The sequence below is a fragment of the Anser anser genome (assembly GCF_964211835.1).
Source record: "Anser anser genome assembly, chromosome: 10".
NCBI classification, from domain to species: domain Eukaryota; kingdom Metazoa; phylum Chordata; class Aves; order Anseriformes; family Anatidae; genus Anser; species Anser anser.
The window spans coordinates 8,554,225-8,578,048 of record NC_139730.1 but is presented as its reverse complement, the minus strand read 5'-3'; the positions used below and the strand labels follow the sequence as shown (position 1 = coordinate 8,578,048).

At 60.4% G+C, this 23,824-nt stretch overlaps 3 protein-coding genes across 8 annotated transcripts; 2 read left to right on the top strand and 1 right to left on the bottom strand.

Moving 5' to 3' along the window:
• Positions 1-1,694: 1,694 nt before the first annotated feature.
• Positions 1,695-8,654, top strand: PLIN1 (perilipin 1). Of its 4 annotated transcripts, none has more exons than XM_083849688.1 (9): positions 1,695-1,917; positions 3,532-3,590; positions 4,170-4,368; positions 4,516-4,598; positions 4,975-5,227; positions 5,483-5,727; positions 6,247-6,399; positions 6,979-7,212; positions 7,686-8,654. In XM_083849688.1, exons 2-9 carry the CDS (start codon positions 3,546-3,548, stop codon positions 8,055-8,057), a joined length of 1,584 nt encoding a protein of 527 aa, XP_083705814.1. In that variant the 5' UTR covers positions 1,695-1,917; positions 3,532-3,545; the 3' UTR covers positions 8,058-8,654. The 4 variants fall into 4 exon arrangements, with proteins under 4 accessions (XP_083705814.1, XP_083705812.1, XP_083705815.1 ...); XM_083849686.1 differs by lacking the exon at positions 1,695-1,917 and adding an exon at positions 2,615-2,846; XM_083849689.1 differs by lacking the exon at positions 1,695-1,917 and adding an exon at positions 2,829-2,896.
• A 264-nt stretch (positions 8,655-8,918) lies between these two features.
• On the bottom strand, positions 8,919-12,817 carry LOC310904639 (ras-related and estrogen-regulated growth inhibitor-like protein). Its single transcript, XM_083849694.1, has 4 exons — positions 11,690-12,817; positions 11,195-11,248; positions 10,670-10,746; positions 8,919-10,165 (listed from the first exon to the last, which is right to left on the bottom strand). Exons 1-4 carry the CDS (start codon positions 11,820-11,822, stop codon positions 9,740-9,742), a joined length of 690 nt encoding a protein of 229 aa, XP_083705820.1. The 5' UTR covers positions 11,823-12,817; the 3' UTR covers positions 8,919-9,739.
• Positions 12,818-13,102: 285 nt separating this feature from the next.
• On the top strand, positions 13,103-22,999 carry KIF7 (kinesin family member 7). 3 transcript variants are annotated; one of them, XM_083849556.1, is made up of 19 exons: positions 13,104-13,440; positions 14,144-14,344; positions 14,479-14,896; positions 15,683-16,214; positions 16,557-16,694; positions 16,832-17,059; positions 17,448-17,644; positions 17,927-18,036; positions 18,314-18,448; positions 18,812-19,014; positions 19,116-19,313; positions 19,568-19,693; positions 20,172-20,348; positions 20,631-20,846; positions 21,038-21,244; positions 21,616-21,814; positions 21,897-22,046; positions 22,164-22,583; positions 22,656-22,793. In XM_083849556.1, exons 1-18 carry the CDS (start codon positions 13,137-13,139, stop codon positions 22,538-22,540), a joined length of 4,116 nt encoding a protein of 1,371 aa, XP_083705682.1. In that variant the 5' UTR covers positions 13,104-13,136; the 3' UTR covers positions 22,541-22,583; positions 22,656-22,793. The 3 variants fall into 3 exon arrangements, with proteins under 3 accessions (XP_083705683.1, XP_083705682.1, XP_083705681.1); XM_083849557.1 differs by having other exon boundaries at positions 13,103-13,440; positions 17,472-17,644; positions 22,164-22,999; XM_083849555.1 differs by having other exon boundaries at positions 22,164-22,999.
• The last annotated feature ends 825 nt before the right edge of the window (positions 23,000-23,824 follow it).

The window sequence follows — 23,824 nt, the reverse complement described above, 5'->3', positions numbered from 1 at the left end:
AGCAGGGTGGCAGCCAGATTTGACAGGCTCATTTACAACCCCAATTTCAGATGCAAAAACATTAAGAAGTAAACATGTGAGTACCTGGTAAAAGTGCACATGAAATCACCTGAAAAATGGCATTTTGGGAATTGCCATCAGCTGCCTTGAGTACAAGCAGTTAGTGCTGGAGCCTTCAGCCCAGCACAGGCACAGCTAGGTGAAACGAATGGCTACACCTGCACTGAAATACCTTATAAACAGCCTGTCGTTTGGATGGCTCTTTGTGTTGTAGGGCAAATTGCTGCGGTTGTTTAATAATGAACACCTGCTCAGGGCAGAGAGTGAAGGGTAATATCTCTGGTTGAGGCGGGGAGGGATGGGGAAGGGATAGCCATTAAAACTGAGCTCCTGCTGGTAGCTTACTGTTTACTCCTGTCCCCTGCAGTAAGAGCTTTGCAAATTTAAAAGCTCCAAAATGTCACTTCCTGAGTAATGTACAAAGCGTTGTGTTCGGCAACAATTTAGCACGAATTTCCCTCTGAATTACTGGTCTCATATATATTTTATAATGGTAGCAATTAACAGGAGAATGGTATGTGAGATAAGGAATCTGCTCACAGACAAGGGTTTCCTAGCACTTATACCGTGCTTGGCACGATATTTCAAGAAACGTGTGAGCCATTCAAGAGTCCCAGGTGAGCAGCAAGAGTGATCAAAGGTCTAAAACCCAACATCTCTAGGGAGGGATCAAATGAACTGGCTTTGTAGAGGAAAGGTGACTGAGAGAGGGTGTGAAGGGTCTTCATGTGTCTAAAAGGCTTTCTGCCAAGTGGAAGGCAGTAAATTGGTCTCTAACTCCATCCAAGAGGTACATTTATATCGCTGCAATGGAGAATTAAATCACGCAGGTGATGTTATTTTGAACTGAAGTAAAACAAAACACTAAATAGATTGCCAAGGAAGACAGTATTTAAGAAGTAACTGGACACACACTTGCCAGCAGTGATTTGGGGATGGTGATCCTGCCATTGGGCATGGAAATAAATTAACTACTTCTCCAGCCCCCCTACAGACCTAAGTATAACGATGCTTCACGTGTCTTTAGGGCTCTGTCTCACCCCCAACCATGGTATATTAATGGGAATGGAGCAGACTGCAGAGACAAGGATGTAAACCTCTGCTGCCCTGCACCCGGCCGATCCGGGCTCTAAATGCTGCCTGCAGAAAGTGTGTGTCATGGGGCTGGCACAGCCTCTGCCGCGCAGCGAGGGGAAGGGGAAAGGCCACAGCAGGGCAAAGGCTGCGCTGACTGTTGATCCCAGCTCATGCCAAGGCGGGGAGAAGGCTGGCACTGCCCCTACCCGGCCAGCAGAGCTGGGAGAAGCATCGGTGCCAAGAGAGTAAACTTGTGAGCAGGCTGCTGCCCTTTGTCCCGCTGTCTGGAGAGCCGTGACTCACCCCGCTGCGGCGCTGGAGCCCGTCCAGGACCCTGGTGTGCCTCTGTCCCAGGACACTGGTGTGCCTCTTCCCAAGGGGTGAGCCCAGCAAGCAAGGCAGGTCTGCGAGCTTTGCAGGGCTGGAAGCAAATCCAGGCTCTCTGGGAGGAAAGGAGGAACGAGCCGTGCTGCCAGGAGCCCAGAGCCACGCAGGCTTGGGCGCACACCTCTGTGTCCTGCACGGGGGTTAAGGGACAGAGGCCGAGCTGCTGCACTGCTTGTAGGCCACATTCATGGGACTGCGACCTGTTTTGGCCCCACCAGCCCAGGAGAGATCCTGAGGGTCAGAAGAGTCCAGCATCACCGAGGGGTTAGGACATTTAGGGGTCTGCAGCACGAGCCGTGCAAGCTGGAGCACAAACTGCTCTGAGGTGCCCAGAGCAAGGAAAAGAGGTGGCAGGCGCATGTAATAACAGAGAAAGCTCCAGCTGGACATAAGGTAACAGTAATTTGCAATGAGTGTGGCTTAGCACTGGAACTGGGGCCCAGGGAGAAGGGAATTTTAGCCTTGGAGATTTGCAAGGCTTGACTGACCCCAAGGAGCCTGAGCAGGCTTCAAAGGTAGCCCTGCTTTGAGCGGGTGCTGGAGGAGGTGACCTCCAGAGATCACTTACAGCATGATTTTTATGTCTGATTCTGTCTGTTCCAAATGCCTGGAGCTTTCCTGATGGAGTGTCTGCCATCATGTCTGGTCCCAGAGGTGACGCACCCAGCCAGGCCTGTGCCTCCCGTGCTGACGGTCTCGTCCTTTGGCCCTGGTAAAGGAACCTGGTGCTGCTCATCCCCACTCAAAACACTTTTATCCTCCTGTCCTGCAGCTTGGCTCCATCACATCCGCCTTTCCTTCCCTCCTTCAACTCTTTTTTCGGTGTTAGATCAACCACGAGCTGCAGGCCTTCATTGCAACGCCCCTTCCTCCTCTCCTGCCGTGTCACAGTCCACAGCCAGGCACCACAGGAAGGCTTTAACCTCTTCTGCAGCCATCACCCCCATTTTCTGCAGGAAACCCTGCCTGACCCCTTCACCTTCTCTCTGGCTGCCTGTTGCTCAAACTCTACCGCTTTTGAGGTGGTCGGGTCCGCGGATGGCACCTTCCCACCTTCTTTTGGCAGAGCAGGATCGAACGCACGCAGCCCCCAGGCCCTGCAGCAATGGTGGCGGAGGGGCCATTTTTGCAGCCACCCGTCCCAAATTTGGGTGGCCTCGGGGAGCTGTTTGCCCAGTTTCCACAGCAACCCGTGGCTCCGAACCCAGCTGGGAGGTGGGGCCTGGGGGTGGTAGTGCCTGGGGCACCGCGCACCCCGGCACAGGACCCGCACGCAGGGACGGCGCTGCCACCACCTCCTGCTCTGGACAGGCAGACCCTCGGTGAGTCTCCGGTCCCCACAGGGGGGACAGCTTCAGCAGGACTAGTCGGGGTGAGGGCAGGGATTGCCTGCATTCCTTAAATCTCCTGAATTCAGTTTGCTGCTGAGAAAAGGGAGCCGGAGCTGTGCTCGTGGGTGTCACCGAGGTGGGAGCAGCACTGTTGGGGGTTTCGTGGTGCTTCGCCAGCTGGGTGCACGGGGACAGAGCGGAAGGTGCTGAGCCATGGGGTGGTGCACAGGGAGATCTCACTGTCCCCATCACAGCCCCACATCCCAAATACCACCTCTCAGCCCGCCTCATCCTGCCAGCAGCTCCTCTCTCCGCTCCTCTCCCCGCTTCCTACCTTTCCGCACCTCTCCCCCCATCCTGGCTACCCTGAGCTTTCTTTCCAGTCCTGCTAACACATTGCATCCTGCTTTTACCCTGCTCCTCCGAACCAGATGCCTCTCAGACCGTTCTTCGCATCCTCGGCTGCTGAGGCCCGCTAGCAGGGGAGGAGCACGTGGAGTTGTTGGCTGTAGGGTTTAACTGGTAAAAAGTCATGCCTTAGGCAATGGCACATCCGTGGCACCCAGGGGAGGCGCGTGTCCCAGCCCAGCTCCCGCCCATCGTGGGGCGAGCAGCAGCGAGCGGGGAGCCCAGGGGCAGCACAGCACAGCCTGCGGCTCTGGACTTTGCTTTGCAGGCGGACGTGTCGCGATGACGGCCAAGAAGAATCAGACCCTGCAGGATGGAAGTGCCAAGGTGAGTGTGGGAAGAGGGAGAGGAAAGGGCAGAGTGTGAATAGCGCCAGGCAGCTCATACGGGCTGCGCCAGGTGGATGCGAGACGCACCCTGTGCTGCCCCGTGTGGTATCTTTACCTGTAATAAAACAGAGCAAAGGATAACGTTTGGCATGCTTGAAATTATCTAGTTGAGAATCAGGGAAGTTAACCCCGAGCTGGAAGGAGAACAGTCGGGCTTGGGAGATGGGGCGAGTGGGGACCAGCAGCGCTCCAACGGCGTTTGTGGGGTCGTTTGTGGGGTCGCTGCTCCTCCAGCAGCAGCAGCCAGCCTGGTTTTGCACAGCTGAGCCATAGGAAAGGAGGCTGGGGGACTCTCACTTGTGCCACCTCCTGGCCCTCAGCCTCCTGAGCAGCTGCTTGGTGCAGCAGAGCCTTGAGCTGACACTGGAAAGCGGGGAAAGTGGGCTTGGGGACGTGCCCTCCTCCTCCAGTGGGAGCTGAGCTCCTGGGTGGTCACAGCGATGTGCCAAACGTCCGTAGGTGATGGGACGTTTTTTGGGAGCTGGCTGGCCCCTAACCGTCCCCCTCTGATGCTCAGGAGAACGTGCTGCAGCGGGTCCTGCAGCTGCCGGTGGTCAGCTCGACCTGCGAAAGCCTCCAGCGGACCTACGCCAGCACCAAGGAGGCCCACCCGCTCATGGCCTCCGTGTGCGAGGTCTACGAGCGGGGCGTGCAGGGCGCCAGCACCTTGGCCTTGTGGAGCGTGGAGCCCGTGGTGCGCAGGCTGGAGCCCCAGTGTGAGTCCTCCAGCGCTGCCGGTGGGGAGGGGGCAGGGGGGACACGGCAGGGGGAGCCTCCCGTGGTGCTGGCAGCGGCACACAGCACCCCCGGCGCAGCCCCCAGCCTTTCTCACCAGCCCGCTCTCGTGCTTTTGCCCGAGGCAGTCACTGTAGCCAACAACTTGGCCTGCCGGGGCTTGGACCACCTGGAGGAGAAGATCCCTGCCCTGCAGTACCCCGTCGACAAGGTAGGTCACGGGTGGGACAGCCGCAGCCTCTGGGACCCTGCAGCCCCCCTGTGGAGCACACGCTGCTTCTCCTATGGGGCAGGCTCTGGGCTGGCTTCCCGCCTGCCTCTGGTCATTGCTGGTGGTGAGGGGCTGCTCCGGGGCACCCCGAAGCAAGGAGCTGGCCACAAGGGTTGGGTAGCTCCCAGATATAGGTCAGCGGTGTGCTGTGTGCCATCCCCGCCAGCCGCCTCCAGCCCAGGCTGTGGGAAATTGTCATGCCCCTCCTGGGGCTGTCTGCTGGTGCGGCCACGGCTGGGGGCTCCGTGGTCCCTCTGGCTGTCCCCTGCCACCCAGAGCACGCCAGCAGGGCTCTTCTCCATCTCTCTGCCTGAAGCTCGCCTCCGAACTGAAGGACACCATCTCCACCCCCATCCAAAGTGCCAAAAGCACCATTGGCAACTCCATGGACAAGATCCTGGGGCTGGCGGTGGAGGGCTATGAGGCGACCAAGAGCACCGTGGAGACCACGGCCAGGTACACGAGGAGCAACTCGGTGAGCCAGATGGCGGCCGCCGGCGTCGACACGGCGCTGGGCGGGCTGGAGAAGCTGATGGAGTACCTGCTGCCAGAAGAGGACGAGGAAGCAGGTAGTCCCGATGCCCAAATCACCCCCAGGGGGGCTGCGGAGGGGTGTCCCTGCAGGGCAGGGGGTGGCTGGGATGGAGGAAGCACCCTGAGGCTGGCCCTATAAGAGGTGGCACCTCGCTTATGGGGTGCAGGTGGAGGGAGGATGCTTGGTATTTGGCCACCGGAGGCTTTTGGTGTGGGGCTGCCCAGGTGGGCTGTTTTTGCCCCCCGGGTTGTAACCCCTGCTGCCCGGCCCTGGGCTGCTCTGCCTTTAGATCAGAAGCCCAAAGAGACTCGTGGGGCAGCAGCAAAGGTCTCCCAGAGGAAGCCCAGCGCTCCCAGAGCTCCCAGTGCTCCCAGTGCTCCCAGTGCTCCCAGCACTCCCAGTGCTCCCAGCACCCTGGGCCGGATCGGAGCCCTGGTCAGCACCGTCTCCCACCGCGCTTACCAGCAAACCACCCAGAGCCTCCAGCGCGCCAAAACCAAAGGGCAGGAGCTGGTCACCTGGATCCCCATCGTGGTGAGTGCTGCAAATCCCCCCAGAGACCCCCCAGCAAAATGGGGGCTATGGGAACACCCCCCTGTGCAGCATCACACGCACACCCTGAGGCCAGACCTGAAATGCTGGGATTCCTACCGAAGGCTGGGATGGGATTTTCATCGCCTTTTCCCATGGTAAAACCCGAGAGCCCTTTTCCCATGTTCCCAGAGAGCACAATAGGCAGCAGGGGCAGTCGCTGCCAGTTTTCCCCTGCTCAGCAGTGGGAGCTGGGGCCAGCAGTCTCCGTGCCATCAGCACATTCACACAGCTTGCAGCACGTTAGCAGGACGAGTTATTTCTAGCTGGCTTGCAATCTATATAGCTGATTTATGGCCCTACCATAACATCCTCCCCACACCAAACGCCCCGTGGGAGGACCAGATACCATCAGGACGGGGGGTGCCTCACCTCTCCCACCCCGTGCTGCGGTGAGAGCCCCTTCCCAGCCTGTCCCAACGCCCCGGGGCTCCCCCCGAGCTCTGGTTTTTGCCCCCGCAGGGCAGCCTGGCCAAGCCGAGCGCACCCCAGGCACCACAAAGCCACGGCGAGGGGCAGGGCACTGCGGGCGGCTGGCTGAGCCGGCGGCAGAGCAAGGTGCCGGAGCAGAAGCAGGAGAAAGCGGGGAAGAAGGAGGACAGCCACGTCAGTGAGGTACGGAGAAACAGGAGGACGGTGAGATGGGGTCATCCCAAAGCATCCTCCTGGTCCCAACATGTCCTCACTCTCCTCTCCAAAAAGACGAATAAACGCACTCCTTTTCTGACACCTTCCCAGGGGCTGGGCATGAGCCAGATGATTGACTTTCCCTGGCTTATTCCTTGGGGAAAAAATCCTAAACCCCCCAAATCTGATGGCTACGGGCCGGGCACGATGCAGGTGCCCCAATTCCCCAGCCGAGCACCAAGCTCCCAGTTGTTGCTTTGGGGACTCGACACCGAGTGTCCCTCCACTGCACGGTCCCGGCAGTGAAAAAAAGGGCAGGAGGACCCTGGGTGGGGGGGATGGAGTTTTGGGGGGGCCCTGCTGCCAACACAGAGAGCCGGGGCTGGGAACTTTCCCCGCTGGCAGCAGCTCTGCTGGGACGCGAGGACGGGAAGCTGCAGGTCGGGGTCGGTGCCCTTTGCCTTTGCCTGCAGCGGAAATGCGGGGTCCCGGGGGGCTGCGAGGGTCTGGAGGGGGGGGGAGCTGGTGGGGGCCAGCACGAGTGGCTGTGGTGGCTTCTCTCTTCAGGCAGGGGACGGCCCCGGGCTGGTGGGCAGCGTGGCCCACAACCTGCAGAGCGCCTGCGCCTCCGGCATCTCCAGCGTGAAGAAGGTCCCCGCCGTGGCCTGGGACGCGGCCGAGGGGTTGATCCTGTTCACCCCCCGCAGGCTGTCCAGGGCCATGGAGACGGTGGATGCGCTGGGGGGGACCCTCGTCAGCGCCCCCAAGCATCTGCTGGGCACCCTGTACAGCTACGTGCCGGTGAGTTCATCGCAGAGCAGGTCCCGTCCACCTCCAGCAAAGCCTTTTAGGTCCAACCTCTCCCCATGAGCACCCCCCACGGCACCGTGTAGGGCCAGAGAGTCACCAAAACCTGTGATGGGGAGTCCCCGCGACACCCCCCAGGCAGGGCACACCCCAGTGACACCAGGCCCTGAAGCCACCACGCCACACACGCCCTTCTGTCCCTGTCGGGACGCCGTTCGCCCTGCGTGTGCTCCAGGACGGGATCGTAAATTCCTGGGGAGGCAAAAGTTCAGGCCGAGCCCGCGTCCCCCCCTCCCGCTCCTCCGCCTCCCTTCCTGCCCGTCCCCTCTCGCCGCTCCCCAGGGGCCGCGTGTCCTGCGGCCGCCCACTCCCTCCTCCTTTGGGGACCCCCGTGGGGATAAAATGTCCCGTCCTGAGGTCTCTCCCCTGAGACCTCCCTCGGGGCCGCCGCTCACGCCGGCTCTCAGCTCCGCAGGCAGTCGGTGAAGGACGAGGCGGCGGCCGGGGGCAGCAAGGCCGGCCCTGAGACGGAGCAGAAGGAGGAGGACGGCAAGCCCGCCTCTGCCCCCGCCGAGGACAAGTCCCAGCTGAGGGGCGACTGGCGGCTGTACCGCGGCCACCACCCGCTGTCCTTCCTGGGCCTGGAGGACCCCCTCTTCGTGCGCCACAACCTCTACCGCAGCCCGGCCTTCGAGCCCGAGTGCCCCCTGCCGCGGAAATCCGCCTTCGCCCCCTACAACCGGCGGGTGAGCGAGGGCTCCTACCGCTTCGGCCCCGAGGCCATGTACAGCCGGGCCTACTACGCCAACCTCTACAGCCCGGCCTTCAAGAAGGACTGAGATGGCGGGGGCACACGGCTCGGCCCCCCCCAGCACGCTTCGCCCCGCCGCTGCCCGCGTCCCCACGCCCCGCACGGACACAGATATCGGTGCGCCAACGAGCAGGGACGTCCCTCTGGGGGTGTCTGTCCGTGCTCGTGGGTCGCATCCATGGCTGTGTCCCGCTGGGGTGCCAACCCCCCGTTCCTATGCTGGAGCCCAAGCAGACCATAGGAGAACCCACGGGGCGCTTTGCCCTGTGGTCATCCCCGCCACGCACACCCCCCGCGGACACAGGAGGGTCCTTGCTCTGCCCCGGGGGTGGCTCTTCCCTGAGGAGTGCGCTGGGGCCAGGAGGGGGAGAGCAAAGGCAGCCAAAAGTGCTGCTGTTGGAGGGAGAAGTAGGTGGAGGAGAGACCAGAGGGGACCAGAGAAGGGAAGGAGATGTGGAAAAGAGCAGAAAGGGACCGGCTCTGGGCCACCCTGGTCCTTGTTGAGGGTCAGAAATGAGACCGGTGACAGCGGGTGGAGTGCCTGGACCCCCTTTTCCTGCAGTTCTGCCCCACTTCCCGCAACTTGTGGTTGTATCTGCTGCAGTAATAAACCTTCCCTACCTGCCCCTGGTGCAGTTCGCTTTACCAGAGCTAGCCCAGGAACAGAATGGGTTGAGGAAGGGAAAAATCAGCCCCTGGTCACACAAGGGGATCCCGAAAGTGCCTGCAGAGGCTGCGCTAACTGGGTATACACGGCGAGCCATAAAGGGCTGGGAACACCATGGGAAGGAGGGCCCCTGCCTTTCGCCATGCTCGGGCAGTGCCCGGCACCATACGTGCCTCTTCCCATGCCTGGAGTACAAATTCACAGCCACGAGGAGCCAGGGGCTTCCTGCCAAAGAAGATTTATTCCATTTAGAGGAGAACAGAGCAGAGCAATCACTGTCTGTACCGCACACACCACCCCCTTCCTACACACTGCTTTCCCAGGCACACCAGGGAAGGGGAAAAGCCTCCCCTGCCCTCCTCCCCACCTCCCTTCCTCCCCGGGGACCCGCAGGCTCACAGAGGTCTGGGTTTACGAGACGCACGGTACAATCCCACATCCTGGGAACGAGCCCGGCGCCTGACTTTCCCATGCACAGCCCGCGCGCCACTTGCACAAGGGAAATGTCCACAGCCACCAAAAGGCTGCGGCCGGGAGGAGCAGGTCACCAGCGCAGCTCTGCCTGGAGTCACGGAGAGAAGGAGGATGGGACGGGAGGGTCAAGGACCCTGCCTGATGTCCTCCGGGGTCAGCAGCAGGATGCCAAGGTGACAGCTTGGGGACACAGAGCGGGGCGGAGGCGGCGAGTCCTCCCTGCTCACCCAGGCGGCTTCCCAAAGAAGGAGCTGGGGATGGCACTGCCTGGAGCAGCAGGAATTACCTGCAGAGGCAGACAGAGAATGCAGGGGGCACCTAAAAAGCTGGTACGGCAAAGAGCCGAGACCGTGCCCCAAAGCCACCACAGAGCCAAGAGCTCGCCAGGATTTAGCGGGGGAAGACCCTTGGCTGCGCCAGCCACGTGCGGCAGGAGACCCAGATCCTGAGGCTCGGAGGTAATCGAGGAAACCACCGTGCTCGTGGAAACGCACCCCATCTCCACGGGCACCTGGGGGAGGCTCTGTCCAGCCGGGCAGCACACAGAGGAGCAATGCTCAGGCCGCGGCTCAGAGGGAGTCCGTTCGCTTGCGGGCAAACACCGCTGACATGGTCTTGACGATGCCCCGGATGCCGGTACCCTTTTTCAGGGCCAGTTTGGTGTCGGGGATGCGCTCGGCCAGCCCGTGGAAGACCATGAGGGCCCCATGATATGCCTCAGCCGCAGAGACCTCGTAGAACCCACAGTCCAGGGAGAGGGCCAGGAGCCGTCCCTCCTCGCTGGACACCACCCGTTGGTGGTGCAGGTCCCGTTTGTTGCCCACGATGATGATGGGCACCTTCTCCTGGCTCTGCCCCTCCTTGGCCGCCTTGATGAACTGGATTTTGGGGGGCAGGATGTTGAAGCTGGCGCGGTCGCAGATGCTGTAGACCAGGACAAAGCTGTCTGCCCACTGGATTCGCTTCTCCTCCGAGGAGCCATCATCTGCCTGGTCCTGGGGAAAGAGAAAGGAGGGTGTCTTTACCCACCTCCTCCCCTCCATGCCAGCCTGCTAGCGCAGGGTGAGGAGATCCTGAACCCATCGGGACAGGAATGGCAGTGAGCAGTATGGAGGTGACCAGAAAGGGACACTGGAGTCAGAGCTGCTGCCCTCCCCTTCCCACACAGACAGGAATTGGCACAGGTAATAACAGCGTGGGGTCCTCCGTGGGGCACTCCCACTGCATTAATGCCTTGTGCTCAGTCCGGAGGGGTAATATCAGTGCCTCACTGTCCTCCCCGGTCAGAAAACCGTGTGCTACGATGACTATTGCCATGAACAACGCGGCTGCCCTGTACTCAGCAGGCAAAAAGGGCTCAGATCCTACAAACCATCTGCTGAGCGAGCCTGACGCGAGAGCTTTGTGTAGCTGGGGCTCCCAGCCCGTGGGTGCCGCTTCTAGCAAAGGCTGGGTTTTCTTCCTGGGGTGAAGACAAGTGAGGAGTGCAGCCCTCTCACCTGGGAGTTGGGGACGTCCCAGATGTGGAAGAGAATCTCTCGGCCGTCCACAGTCAGGGTGTGGCTGTAGATGAATTCTGCCAAAAAAAAAAGAGAACAAAGATGCTTGCCCACATAGACCCCAGAGACAGTTCCCTTGCACCAGGTCTTGTCCCCTAAAAGCCTTTAGTGCCCACCCTGGGAGACTGCAAGCCCCGAGGCACAGCCCTCAGGCTCTCCCCGTACAGCAGCAGCTGGGGCCGTGGGACAGATTTACCTCTGCCACAAGAACCCCACGCTCAGCCCACACACACCTGTGCCACCTGAACCTTTTTGCACCCCAAAGAAATGGTTCTGAAGTGAAAAAAAGGGCTCACTGAACAATCACAACCTTCAAGTCTCCCAGGAGCAGGCGAAGGCTCTAGGGAAGCACAGGAGGGGATGGGAAGGAACCAAACCCTGCAGCAGGATCGGGATCAGGCTCACTTTCTGACCTCCCAGTCCCCAGTGGGCGTTTAACGGGACTCGCCCTGGCCCAGCACTCACCCATGTCTCCGTACTCCCCGATAAAGCGCCTGGTGAGGAAACGCACAGTCAGGGCTGCAAAGGGGAGAATAAGAATCACAAAATAATCCTAAACCTCCCGGATTCATGCGTAAACCCAGACCAAGGTCGGTGCAGACCCTAATCACACTCAGGCAGCGTTCCCCCCACAAACCTCGGATTCCCTCCCTTCCAGCCACTGGTCTGCAAACAGCGGGGGGGCACAGCACGAACCAGCACACCAGCAGACCGCAGCGCGGTGGAAAACGCCTTCCCCATCGCTCTCCCGCTGCCTGCAAGGTCGTGCTCAGATTCCCCAGCCCGGTACCCGAAAGCAGAGCCCCATCTCCCCCTCCCGCCCGGAGCACAGCGGGGTTGCTCTCCGCAGCTTATTCTCCAAAATCTGCTGCAGCTCTCGTCTTTTTTTTTTTTTTTTGTGGTAGAAAGGGGTCTCCCTGCCCGTAAAGTTTCAGCTCTCAGCTCGCGGTCGTTTCCTACCTGATTTCCCCACGCTGTCCGCTCCCATCACGAGCACGTTCGCTTCTGCTTTCAGGGCGGCGGGGCCGGGCACCTCCAGGAGGGCAGGGTGGTCGGGGGTGAAGCTGGCGCTCCTGCGCAGCCGGAGCCCCATGCCGAGCGCGGCCGTGCCCTGCCAGCGGTCCCGGCAGCGTGTCCGAGGCCACCGGCGCGTCCCACGGCACCCGGGGGACCCGCCGGGGCCACACCGCTCCCAGCAGCCGCAGGGGAGCTGCGGCCAGGGCTGCGGACGGCGGGATTAAAAACTTTGCTATCGATCGGCTCGTCCCGGCGTACGTCAGCGCTGGGGCTGGCCCCGTCATCTCGCGGCGTGACGGGCTGCCCGCAGCAGTGCTGCAGCACGCGGCCCAGCGGGCTGCCCACGCCTGCCCGCGAGGCGCCCCGTCCCTCGGCAGGGCCGCGCCGTCCCTCGTCACCTCCCCGCGGGCTCGTCGCACGAGTTGACGGGGCTTCTCGTGAGCCGCGGAGCATCTCGTGACAGGCGTGTCGCGACCGATGTGGCCGGTGGGGCATCTCGCAGCCCATATAAGTGATGGGGCACCTCACGACCGATGGGGCGTCTCGTGATGGAGGGGGTGTCTCACAACTGACGGGGCATCTCACGACCGAGGGGGTATATAATGACAGATGGGGCATCTCACGACTGGTGGGGTATATCATGACAGATGGGGCAGCTCACAACTGACGGGGCATCTGCAGACGGATGGGGCATCTCATGACTGACGGGACATCTCACGACGGATGGGACGTCTCACAACCGATGGGGTATATCACAATCTCACGACTGATGGGGCATCTCCCAACTGGTGGGGTATATCATGATGGATGGGGCATCTCACGACCGACAGGGTATATCACAACCAATGGGGTATCTCATGACTGATGGGGCATCTCAAGACTGATGGGGTACATCACTACCAATAGGGTATATCACGACCAATGGGGGTAGATCATGATCGACAGGGCATCTCATGACGGATGGGTATCTCACAACTGACTGGTGAGATACAGCTGGTGGGGTATATCATGACAGATGGGGCATCTCACGACTGATGGGGCTTCTCACGACCGGTGGGTATATCACGGCCGGTGGGGTATATCACGACCGGTGGGGTATATCACGACCGGTGGGTATATCACGGCCGGTGGGGTATATCACGGCCGGTGGGGCATCTCCCACCTGATGGGGTCTATCACGACCGGCAGGGCACCTCAGGACCGCCGGGCCCCCCCGAGCGAGAGCACACCCCCGGCCGCCCGGTGCCCCCCTCACCTCACGGCGGCCCCCCCGTCCCCCCTCGCCCCCCGCCCCGTCCCCCCGTCCCCCCGCCCCGCTCCCCCCCAGCGGCGGGGCCGGGCGGGGCCGCCTGACGCCATCTCCCCGCGCCGAGCCGCGCCGGGCCCGGCCATGGCCCCGGAGGGGGCCGCGGTGCGGGTGGCGGTGCGGGTGCGGCCGCTGCTGCCCAAGGAGGTGCTGCGGGGCCACCGGCCCTGCCTGCGGGGCGACGCCGCCACCGGGGAGGTGGCCCTGGGCCACCGCCGCCGCTTTCGCTTCGCCGCCGTGCTGCCCGAGGCGGCGGGGCAGGCGGCCGTGTACAGCGCCTGCGTCCGGCCGCTGCTGCGGGCCTTCTTCCAGGGCTTCAACGCCACCGTCTTCGCCTACGGGCAGACCGGCTCCGGCAAGACCTACACCATCGGCGAGGCCAGCGTCGGTGGGTACCGGGCGGCACGGACACCCCCGGACGGCCCTCGGGCTCCCCGGGGCTCCCCCGGGGCTCGGGGTCTGCCTAGGGTGAGGGGGCGGGGGGCGGCTTCCACCCCCTCGCTGCTGCCCCAGCCCCGGTGCCAGCCCCCGCTCCCCTCACGGAGCCCCCCCAGGGGTGTTCGGCCGGTCTCCGCGCCCCGCGCCCGTCGCAGGCGCTGCGTTTCGCCCCCCGTTCCCGGTCTGTTTTCGGCTTCCCAGCCGCTCCGGGGGCTGTCGTTTTACGGGGCCGCTGGAGACAAAAGCAGAATGACTTGAAATTCGAACGGCGCGGTGCCACGGCCCGGTAAAAGCAGTCTCCGAGCACACAAAAAAACTCCTCCGAGCTAGGAAGGTTTGTGGAGTAATGCTGGTTTCAAAGGAAAGCACGTTTCAGCTTCAGGCGCGATGCTGGCTCAGTAATGCACCTTAGGAAGAAGCGTGTGCTCGAATCCGCCCCCGCTGTGCAGGAGAGCAGGGGGATAGGATTTGCCCCAAGGTCCCATGTCTTAAATAAAACACCCACAGGGAGGTTTAACCTCAGCTCCCAGTGGGAAAGCAGCAAGGCTGCTCCTTTCCAGAAGCAATGTGTGCTGCGGCAGGCTCCTGCCTCTGTCCCTGGCCAGTACGGGCACCCGCTGCATCCCGTGACCGTGTCCTTGTCTCTCTGCCAGCTTCCATCAACGAAGATGAGCAGGGCATCATCCCGCGAGCCATGGCTGAGACCTTCAGGCTCATCGACGAGAACGACCTCATTGACTACACAGTGCGGGTGTCCTACCTGGAGGTGTACAAGGAGGAGTTTCGGGACTTGCTGCAGGTGGATACGGCCAGCAAAGACATCCAGATCCGGGAGGATGACAAGGGGAACATCGGTACGTGTGGCTGTTCTCGGGCTGCCTTTTCTCCCCGTTCCCGAGGCCGTTTTGGGGTTAGGCACCTGAAAGCAGGGCCAGGCCTTCCTCGGGCAGCCCATCACTTACGACCGTGGCTCCGTTTGCTGTTGCAGTGCTCAGCGGCGTGAAGGAGTCAGAGGTGGAGGGGCTGGACGAGGTGCTGAGCCTGCTGGAGATGGGCAACACAGCCAAGCACACGGGAGCCACCCACATCAACGCGCAGTCGAGCCGTTCGCACACCATCTTCACGGTGACGATGGAGCAGCGGCGCGGGGCCGGCCGCATCACCCGCCTCGCCCTCCACAACCACCCCTCGGTCCCCGCCTCGGGCCAGGTCCTGGTCTCCAAGTTTCACTTTGTGGACCTGGCGGGCTCAGAACGAATTGTGAAGACTGGAAACACGGGGGAGAGGCTGAAGGAGAGCATCCAGATCAACAGCGGGCTGCTGGCCTTGGGCAACGTCATCAGCGCCCTGGGGGACCCTCGGAGGAAGAGCAGCCACATTCCCTACAGGGATTCCAAAATCACCAGGTACAGATTGGGACCGGGACCCCACAATCTCATGGCTGGTGGCCCAGCAGGAGGGACATGATGCTTGCCTGTGGCTTTCTGGCCAGCTGATGGCCTTTCCCATGCCCAGCCTGCCAGGTTTGGTGGCGGAGACCCCAAGCTAACTGAGAGGGGCTTGCAGGGCGACTCATCCCTTCTGCTCGCACACCACGGCTCTCGGTGTGACTGCTTGATTGCGAGAGCTCTGCTGCTCTGGCATTTCATGAGTCTGCCCTGTGTGGGGGTTTTCACGTAGGGAAGGCTGAAAAACAGTGAGGCCAGGCTACCAATTTCAGGCTAGCTCGTGGTGGTGCTGCAGAAGAGGAGGCTTGCTTAAGTCATGCTACTGAATCTGTGGTGGGGTGTCCATGTAGGGTGTCCTGGCCGTTCTGCCCAGCAGTGACTAAAGATGCTTCTGTTTGGTTTGCTTGGTGGTTTGCCTGTGACGAGCCACCCTGCGGTTAGTTTTTAGCTTGAGCAGGTGCCCTTTGCAGTCTCGAGCGTGTTCCCTCACAGCACATACGTAGCAAGGAACACAGAGTTGGGTAGCACACGGCTTCAGGCATTACGCAGATGGAAACTTGCCGTGGTGCAAACTGTTAGTCCTCTGCTTAATCACTCTGCTCACTGCAATAGTGCTGAGCTGGCTGCAGAGCGAGAATATCATTCTCCTTGGGCTTAGCCTTTGAAAAGGGCTGGAAACCTTTTGGTTCCTGCGTTATTTTGCATTTCAGCTATTTTAATCACACGTGTCTGTGCTCTCCCCAGGATCCTGAAAGACTCCCTGGGGGGGAATGCCCAGACTGTCATGATAGCCTGCGTCAGCCCTTCCTCCTCCGACTTCGATGAGAGCCTCAACACGCTGAACTACGCCAGCCGAGCTCAGAACATCCAGAACAAGGCGGTGGTGAACTGCCGCAAGGAGACGGAGCACGTTGAGGAGCTTCACCGGCAGATAAAGAACCTGCAGAAGGCGCTGGAGCAGCGGCACCGCTCGGAGACCCGCATCATCAACCGCTCCGACACCACCAAACGCGGCGCCCCAGACCCCGCGGCTCGGCTGCTGGCCGAGTGCGCGCACTACCGGACCTGCACGGACGCCGCGTACCGGCTGCTGATGGAGCTGCAGGAGGACAGCAACCTCACGGTGGAGCAGATCCTGCGGGTGAAGGAGTGGCTGTGCACGGTGGAGAGCGAGAGGAGCGAGCTGACCTCGGCCGGGCTGGATAGCGGCATCGAGAGCACCTCCGCAGAAGATCAGAGCCTCGAAGGTCGAGGCTCAAAGCTGGCAAAAGCCCAGGTAACAAGTCTTTGAGGTGTTTCAGCGCTGAGGTGGGAAGGAGGTGATGTTCCCCTGTCCCGCCGCTGGTACAGAAAGCAACAGCCACAGCACGTGGTGGAAGAAGCAGGAGAGGGAGTGGAGGAAAAGCAATGTGGCCAAGAGGCCGCAGGGGGGCAGGAAGCCATGGTCCTCCCAGAGCGTGTTGCAGACAGCAACAGCTTGGACTCAGCTGCAGCTGGGAGATTTATTTCACAAGCAAAACCTCCACAAAGCTGTGCCTGCAGAGCCCTTATGGAGGCCAGCCCAGGGAGGGACGGACAACGGTGAATGCTGACGTTGTCTCTTGTATTTTGGGGACAGGTGAACACAGAGAAGGGGTGTGAGTCCATCAAAGACGAGCATGTGGCCAAGCTGCAGAGACAGGTGGAGCGCCTGGAGGAGGAGAACCGTGACTTCCTGGCTGCCCTGGAGGATGCCATGGAGCAGTACAAACTGCAGGTATTTCTGGGCTCTGCTTTCTTAAATTGGACCTGCCCCAGTCCAGGCAACAGGGCAGGTACAACCCGGCCTTTGGGCTCCTCTGCAGCAGGTGTGGGATCCACATGTATGTAATGACATTTTTTTGTTGCTTTCAGAGTGACAAACTGCAGGAACAGCAGGATAAGATCTCCGAGCTGCACGTGCGCCTGGAGATGGCCATGCCAAACCTGTGTGTGCCAGAACTGCTGGAAGACCTTCACCTGGTCACTGCTGCCCAGAGGCCTCACACGGCCCCTCTGGCTGCTGCGCAGTCCCACGGCCTCAACGTGGTTCCCTCGGGGCTCCTTCCTGCCGAGCAAAGTGGGAGGGTCCTCTGTAGGAAGGTGAGAGCACAGGTCTGCCCCTGAGGAGCTGCTGCCTTTTTGCTGTGATTCCCTTCGCCATAGGAATTGTTATTTCCACCCCTGAACATGAACCTGGTCAAAGGCATAGTCCAAAGAGCCACACTCAGCATGCACACCAGGAAGGATTCTCGTCTCGAGAAAAGCTCAAGCTTCCAAACTGAGGCTTTTACCTCCATGTTAGTGGCAGGTCCCAGACTTTGCTCAGCTAAGCAGCAGCTGTCTGCCTCTAGCAAAACTCAGTTCTCCTGCAAACACTATTTTGTGGCTTTTCTGTGTGCCTAGTAGTGATTCCCAGATGAGAGTCAGCTGCTTTTGTGGTCACTGGCTCTCCTGCAGCATATTTTCGTCTGATTCTCTGCCCCGGCAGCTTGAGAGCAATCCCTCCTTCCAGGACGAGGACCTGGCAGGCTGTCACCCGAATCACACGCAGCATCCGCCCAGCAACGCAGAGGTCAAAGACACGGTGCTGAGGAGGGAGCTCAGCCAGGACGCAGAGAAGCTGGCAGAGCTCTCCTCGGAAGAGGAGGAAGAGTGGGAACAGAAACAGTCCCTGTGCCAGCGCCGGTGAGTTGAGGCTGTCCCAGCACCCTACGTTGCCTTGGTAGGTGTGTGAGCCTGGCCTGACCTGAGCTGGGAACAGCAGTGCTGCAGCAGGGAGCTCAGCCTCCTCTGCACAGGGTGTAGAAGCAAATGCTACTTCTGGGGTCAGCGGTGCTGCTGAGACAGCTGCCTGCTCACTGGGGAGCTCACCAGGATCTTTTCCGACCCTTTTGGATCTCAAGGTCCTTGCTGGGAACAGCCCTGGTGGTGCCCAGCCCCAGCTGATTAACGTGCTGCTCTTTCCAGAAATGGGATTCAGAGCTGGAGCAAGAAGGAGGCGTGCAGCAAGTTGAGCGAGGAGCTGAGCGGAGGCAATCCCCGCCTGATTCAGGAGGAGCAGCTGGAGCTGCTAAAAGGCAAGTGGCAACCGTAGGTGGTGGGACTGGGGGCGCTTTTTGGGTACTTCTGGTAGAAGGGCACTGAGTCCCACCTGGCTGAACCCAGGGGACAAAGCGGGGCAGATAGAGTTCTCACTGCTTTTGTTGAGGAGAGATTTGGCCTGCTGGGATGTGGGAAGAGCTGCCTGCTCTGGGGTACGCAGCAGGTGACTCCGGGCAGTGCTGCAGCTAACTAACTGTCCTTCTGTCCCCTGGCTAGGATGGGGGAGTCCTTATCTGGGAATCTGTGTTGCAGAGGCCTGCCGGAGGCGGGAGCGCCTTCCAGGGAAGGACTCGGAGTGGAGGCTGGTGCAAGCACAGCAGAAGATCCGAGAGCTGGCCATCAACATCCGCATGAAGGAGGAGCTGATCACGGAGCTCATTAAGACAGGTGCAGAGCTGCCGGAGAGGCAGATAAGCAGGGGGTGGTTGGGGAACGTGCAGCCGTCCCCTGCGAAATCTCCTTCTAGGTGGGATGCTTGGTCCCTGCTTCCATCCTCCCCTTCCCTCGCTGGGTGCCCCGTCCCTTCTGCTGGCAGCAGGGCACTGCTTCCCTGTGCCTCCTGCTGCCTAAGACCCTTCCCCTTGGCTTCTACCCAAATTCCCATGCCTAGAATTGCTGGAGGAGGAGGGCTGGAAGTCCCTGCGCTCAGTCTGTAGCCACCTGCCAAAAATATTTGGACAGAGAGGGAAGGTGTGCCCTGGCTGGGAGGGAAGGGGACCTGGAGGTCATCGTGGAGGGGCTGCCTTGCAGGCAAGGATGCACAGGCCCTGAACAAGCAGTACTGCCAGAAGATCAGCGAGCTGGAGCAGGAGGCAGAGCAGGTGCGGGCCGAGCTGAGCGACAGCCAGAAGCAGCTCCAGGAGCTGGAGGGCAAAGAGCCGTGGGACCCCGGGGAGAAGCGCAAGCTGCAGGAGTACCGCACGCGCGTGGCAGCTGCCCAGAGCAAGGCGCAGGTGAGTGTGAACAGAGGGCGCCTGGCCCTGTCCCCGTGGTGGGAGCTGGGGACACCCTGCCAAGGGCTCGGGGGCCACCAAGCGGTTTCGCCCTCGGGCAGGTCCTGTGCAAGAAGAAGCAGGTGACGGAGAGGCTGGTGTCGCTTTCGGCCCAGAGCGAGAAGCGGGTGCAGGAGCTGGAGAGGAACATCCAGCTGATGCGGCGGCAGCAGGGCCAGCTGCAGCGGCGGCTGCGGGAGGAGAGCGAGCAGAAGCGGCGGCTGGAGACGGAGATGAATAAGCGGCAGCACCGCGTCAAGGTAGGAGCTGGCAGGAGCAGCTGTGCGACTGCTGCATTTGTGGAGGTGATAGATGGGCTGTGCAGGGGCAGGTAGCTCTGATGCTGTCTGTGATTCTCAGCATCAGGCTGGAGAGAGGACGGCGGGTGCTGCATTTCTTTTTTTAAGAGCTCCCAAAGAGCTGATGGGAGCATAACCTGTCCAGCAGCCTGCAGTGCTCGGTTCTCAAGCAGCTTGCACCCCCTCGAGGCTAGCGGTTGCTCCTTCCCGTGCAGGAACTGGAACTGAAGCACGAGCAGCACCAGAAAATCCTGCGCATCAAAACGGAGGAAATCGCAGCTTTCCAGAGGAAGCGGCGGAGCGGCAGCAACGGCTCGGTGATCAGCCTGGAGCAGCAGCAGGTACGGGCACAGCGAGCCTGCCTCGTCCGTCCTGTCCAGGGGGCAGCCCTGTGCCAGGCTGACCAGGGAGGCCTGGAAGCCAGTGCCTCAGCTCGAGACTTGGCACACTTGATTACGAGTCCGTCCTTCCCTTAAGGAGGACAGTCCATATAATGTCACTTGCATCTGTTAGCAAAAATCTTAAATCACGTCTTATCTCCAGGGCCAGGATCTCTCCTAAATCATCAGTAGAGAAGCCTTGAAATCGCATTTGTTCACAGAAGGGTGGTGGTGGGAGATGTAGCCCCCCAAGGGCTCCTTGGCAGCTGGGGATTTGGCTCAGCTCTGTGTTTTGGCAAGCTGGGAGGATAAAAGCAGTGAAGTCTGGGCCGTACGGGTTAGCAGACATGGAATCAACCCCACTGCTCTTTAGGCTAGCAGTCCTTGGCGCTGCTGCTGTCTGCACATGTGCATGGCTTTTTGTCTCTCCTTCCCTCAGAAAATTGAGGAGCAGAAGAAGTGGCTGGACATGGAGATGGATAAAGTTCTCGAGCAGCGCCGGGCCCTAGATGAGCTGGAGGATGAGCTGAGGAAGCGTGAAGCTATTGTGGCTAAAAAGGAAGCCCTGCTGCAGGAGAAGAATGGCCTGGAGAGCAAGAGACTGCGCTCCAGCCAGGTAGGACATGAATGTGCCGCCTCTGCCCCTCGCTTGATTTCCAGCAGAGGCGGGAGGCTGAAAGACATCGGTGCTGTCCTGGGTCCGGCAGAACCAGGATAGGTGGTGGTGTTGGAGAGCAGGTGGGAAATCTGCCTCTACAGGAGAGCCTGCTTGTGCTGTGCCTCTGACCTGGTTGTTTGGAAATCGTTGGCTTACGTGTGCCTGGGGTCACTTGAGGGGGTGGAAAGGGGCTGGGGACTTTCCTTTGGAGCAGATCCCATCGAGCATCTTCTGCCGCAGGCGCTGACAGACGACATAGTGCGCGTGTCCAGCCGCCTGGAGCACCTGGAGAAGGAGCTGACTGAGAAGAACGGGCAACTGCGTCACGGCAGTGCCCACGACCAGCAGCAGATCCGCCAGGAGATCAACGGCCTGCGCCAGGAGAAGGACCAGCTGCTCAAGCAGAGGCTGGAGCTCGACAACAAGCTGCGCCAGGGCACCCTGCTGTCCCCAGAGGTACCTCTTCTTGGGCTGGAAGTAAAGATATGAGCATGGGGTCAGCAGCAGATGCTCCTCCACATCCCCAAACTGGGCACATCCCAACCCCCGTCAGCGTTGTCGTGGCCGTGAGATGAAAAAGGAGGTCGAGGGCGGGGGTTAGGCAGCAAACCCTTTGCTCTCTGGTAACTGCAGCTCTGCCCCGGCAGGAAGAACGGATCTTGTTTCAGCTGGACGAGGCGATCGAGGCGCTGGATGCAGCCATCGAGTACAAGAACGAGTCCATCACGTGCAGGCAGCGAGTCCTGCGGGCCTCGGCCAGCCTGCTGTCCCAGTGCGAGATGAACCTCATGGCCAAGCTCAGCTACCTCTCCTCCTCCGAGACCCGGGCTCTGCTCTGCAAGTACTTTGACAAGGTGGGAGTGCGGGGGGGGGGCTGTGGTGTCTGACCAACCTCTTGTTTTCCTCTGCCTCGAGCCTTCTGCCTGCCTCTTGCCGTGCTTTTGCCCTACAAATCTGAGACCCCATAGATCCTTACCTCTCCCACCACCTGGGAGAAAGGCTTAAGTACTAGCGATGGGAAGCCTGCACCCCTGCAGTGCACACCAGCGCAGCCACGCGTTGCTCTTCCCTCCACGAGGCAGCTGTGCCCCCCCGGGATTACTACCCTTCATAACGACCTTCACACGCTGTACCAAACAACTAACTCGATGAGGCGCAGCGGGGCAAGGCAGGCTTCCCAGGCTCTGTAGGCGCTGAGCTGTTCCTCGCTTCTGGGCCCGGGCAGGTGGTGACGCTGCGGGAGGAGCAGCACCGGCAGCACATCGCCTTCTCGGAGCTGGAGATGCAGCTGGAGGAGCAGCAGCAGCTGGTGCGCTGGCTGGAGGTGGCCGTGGAGCGGCAGCGCCTGGAGATGGATCGCCAGCTCACCCTGCAGCAGAAGGAGCACGAGCAGAACATGCAGCTGCTGCTCCAGCAGAGCCGCGGTAATCACCCAGCTCCCAGCCGGGCGGCAGCGACGCTGCGTCTGTCCTTCAGAGCTGGAGGTGGCCTCGGTTTCCCTTGCAGAGCACATGGACGAGGGGCTGGCCAGCAGCAGGCTGCAGTACGAGGGGAGGATTCAGGTGCTGGAAAAGGAGCTGAGCCGGTACATGCGGGCGAACCAGGAGCTGAGCCAGAGGCTGAGCAACTTGAGTCTCCAGCCAGGAGGGACCAAAGGTGAGAGGAGGCCCAGGCTTTGCCTTCCCTACCACAATCAAGGCAGGACTTCAAGGCAGTGCTTCGCTCTGATGTAAGAGTGGAGATCCTGATGCTCATCTCACTCCTTCCCTGCAGGCGTGGAGAGAAACGCGCACGGGGCTGGGGACAGAGCTCCCCCCGCACTTGGGACCTGCGAGGAGCCCAGCCCTGGGGAGCTGCCCGTGCCTCTGGCCACCGCTGAAGAAAGCCATCGCCTCCGGGATGAGGGCAGGGACCTGGTGCACGCCCCTTTGCCATCGACCTGGAGGCGTTCGTCCCTGCCCAACGACAGCCCCGGGGACCCGCGGAGGGACACAGAGCACTTGCTCAGGGCAGGGCAGCCCCACGAGGTGCAGCTGCCCCGGGGCCTGCCTCCTGCCAAGCCCCGCTGGGAGCCCCGCCGAGCCAGCCTGAACGTGAGCCCCATGCCTCACCATCCAGCCATGATCGACGTTAGGAAAAACCCACTCTAGACGCAGGCTTAGCACTCCCCTGGCACGGGGCAGGAAGGAGCAGGTACTGCTGACAGGCGCTTAACAGCCTTTCTGCCCCCTGCGCCAGCCTGGCTACAACGCTGTTTCATTTCAGATGCCCAAGGAAGACAACGACAGGACTTTCATACGGGAAACAAGCGTGCGAGGCGCAGGACAGCCGGCTTACACTCCGTGTTGCTGCCACGCTGGACAGCACCGACCCAACGCCTTTCCTCCTGCACCCTCCGCAGCTTGAACAGGGGGAAGGGGGAAACGCCTCCCACCCTGGCCTCTGACACTAAAATCTTGTTTACAGTTTGGAAACCTCTGCTGCGGGGCTCGCGCAGCCCTAGCAGCCTGAGGGTGATGCGCAGCAGTTTCGGAGAACTTGTAAATAGGTTTTTGTAGTAACTTTTTGTAACTTTTCTAATAAAGCAGAGTGAGTTTTATGAAGCAGTTGCCAGAGGCTACAGTGGTCATTTACTCCGGGTATGCAGGAAAGGAGTTTTATTTACAGCTCAGTGCATGAGATCTTAGCCATTCACTGCCCCACTGTTGACTTAAGAGTGTCTGCTTTTGTAAGTGCTTGGAACAACGGTGACAAATACCTGTTCACAACGCTGCTTGTCATTCAGCAGTTCAGCATTTCCTCTGCCCACAGAGCCTGAGGTGGAAGGCTTCCTATATTAAGTAGGAAAAGCAGCTGCAGACAGCAGCATAATTGTCTGAAGCATCCAGGATAAAAGCAGCCCTGCTTCAATATTGTTTTCCATTCCTGCCTATAAACTGCTTTAAATAAAGCAGTGTTCCCTTACAGATGTAAGGGAGGTTAAATACAGGCCGGTAACTTGGCACTGACCCCATTCACGTGGAGGAGGAGTACCTAAGTGTACCGCCCCTGGCAGAGGCAGATTTGAAGGCCCAGGTACCTGCTTTAATGATGGGGGGACTCCTGAGTAGAAACAAGCCCCCCGCTTCAGTTGAAGGTGTGAGCACCACTACCACAACTACCATTTCGCATTTTGAGGTATAACATTAACTGAGTTAGAAGCCAGCAGTCAGAAGCACAAATCACCTTCTGATCTCATCTCCAGTTATCCCATCCCAAGTTTTACCTCTCAAAGAAGAGTCCCTGTGTTAGCTGCATCCAGCATGCCACGAACAGGGACCCAGTTAGTATGAGGACAAGACAAAGAGCAGGAGCGTGCAGCCTGCTTTCTGTACATTCGCCTCCTCCTTCATGCAGTCACAACCTCTTGCCCACAACGTGGGGTAGAGACAGAC

Coding starts and splice junctions, on each gene's coding strand:
- KIF7 (XM_083849555.1), top strand. CDS start 13,137: ATGGCCCCGGAGGGGGCCGCGGTGCGGGTGGCGGTGCGGGTGCGGCCG. Junction 16,695..16,831: donor TGGAGCAGTACAAACTGCAG/GTATTTCTGGGC, acceptor TGTTGCTTTCAG/AGTGACAAACTGCAGGAACA. Junction 18,037..18,313: donor GCAGCTGGAGCTGCTAAAAG/GCAAGTGGCAAC, acceptor TCTGTGTTGCAG/AGGCCTGCCGGAGGCGGGAG.
- PLIN1 (XM_083849686.1), top strand. CDS start 2,630: ATGGTGGCGGAGGGGCCATTTTTGCAGCCACCCGTCCCAAATTTGGGT. Junction 3,591..4,169: donor TGCAGGATGGAAGTGCCAAG/GTGAGTGTGGGA, acceptor TCTGATGCTCAG/GAGAACGTGCTGCAGCGGGT. Junction 4,369..4,515: donor GCGCAGGCTGGAGCCCCAGT/GTGAGTCCTCCA, acceptor TGCCCGAGGCAG/TCACTGTAGCCAACAACTTG.
- LOC310904639 (XM_083849694.1), bottom strand. CDS start 11,822: ATGGGGCTCCGGCTGCGCAGGAGCGCCAGCTTCACCCCCGACCACCCT. Junction 11,249..11,689: donor GGACAGCGTGGGGAAATCAG/GTAGGAAACGAC, acceptor TCCCCTTTGCAG/CCCTGACTGTGCGTTTCCTC. Junction 10,747..11,194: donor CGGGGAGTACGGAGACATGG/GTGAGTGCTGGG, acceptor TTTTTTTGGCAG/AATTCATCTACAGCCACACC.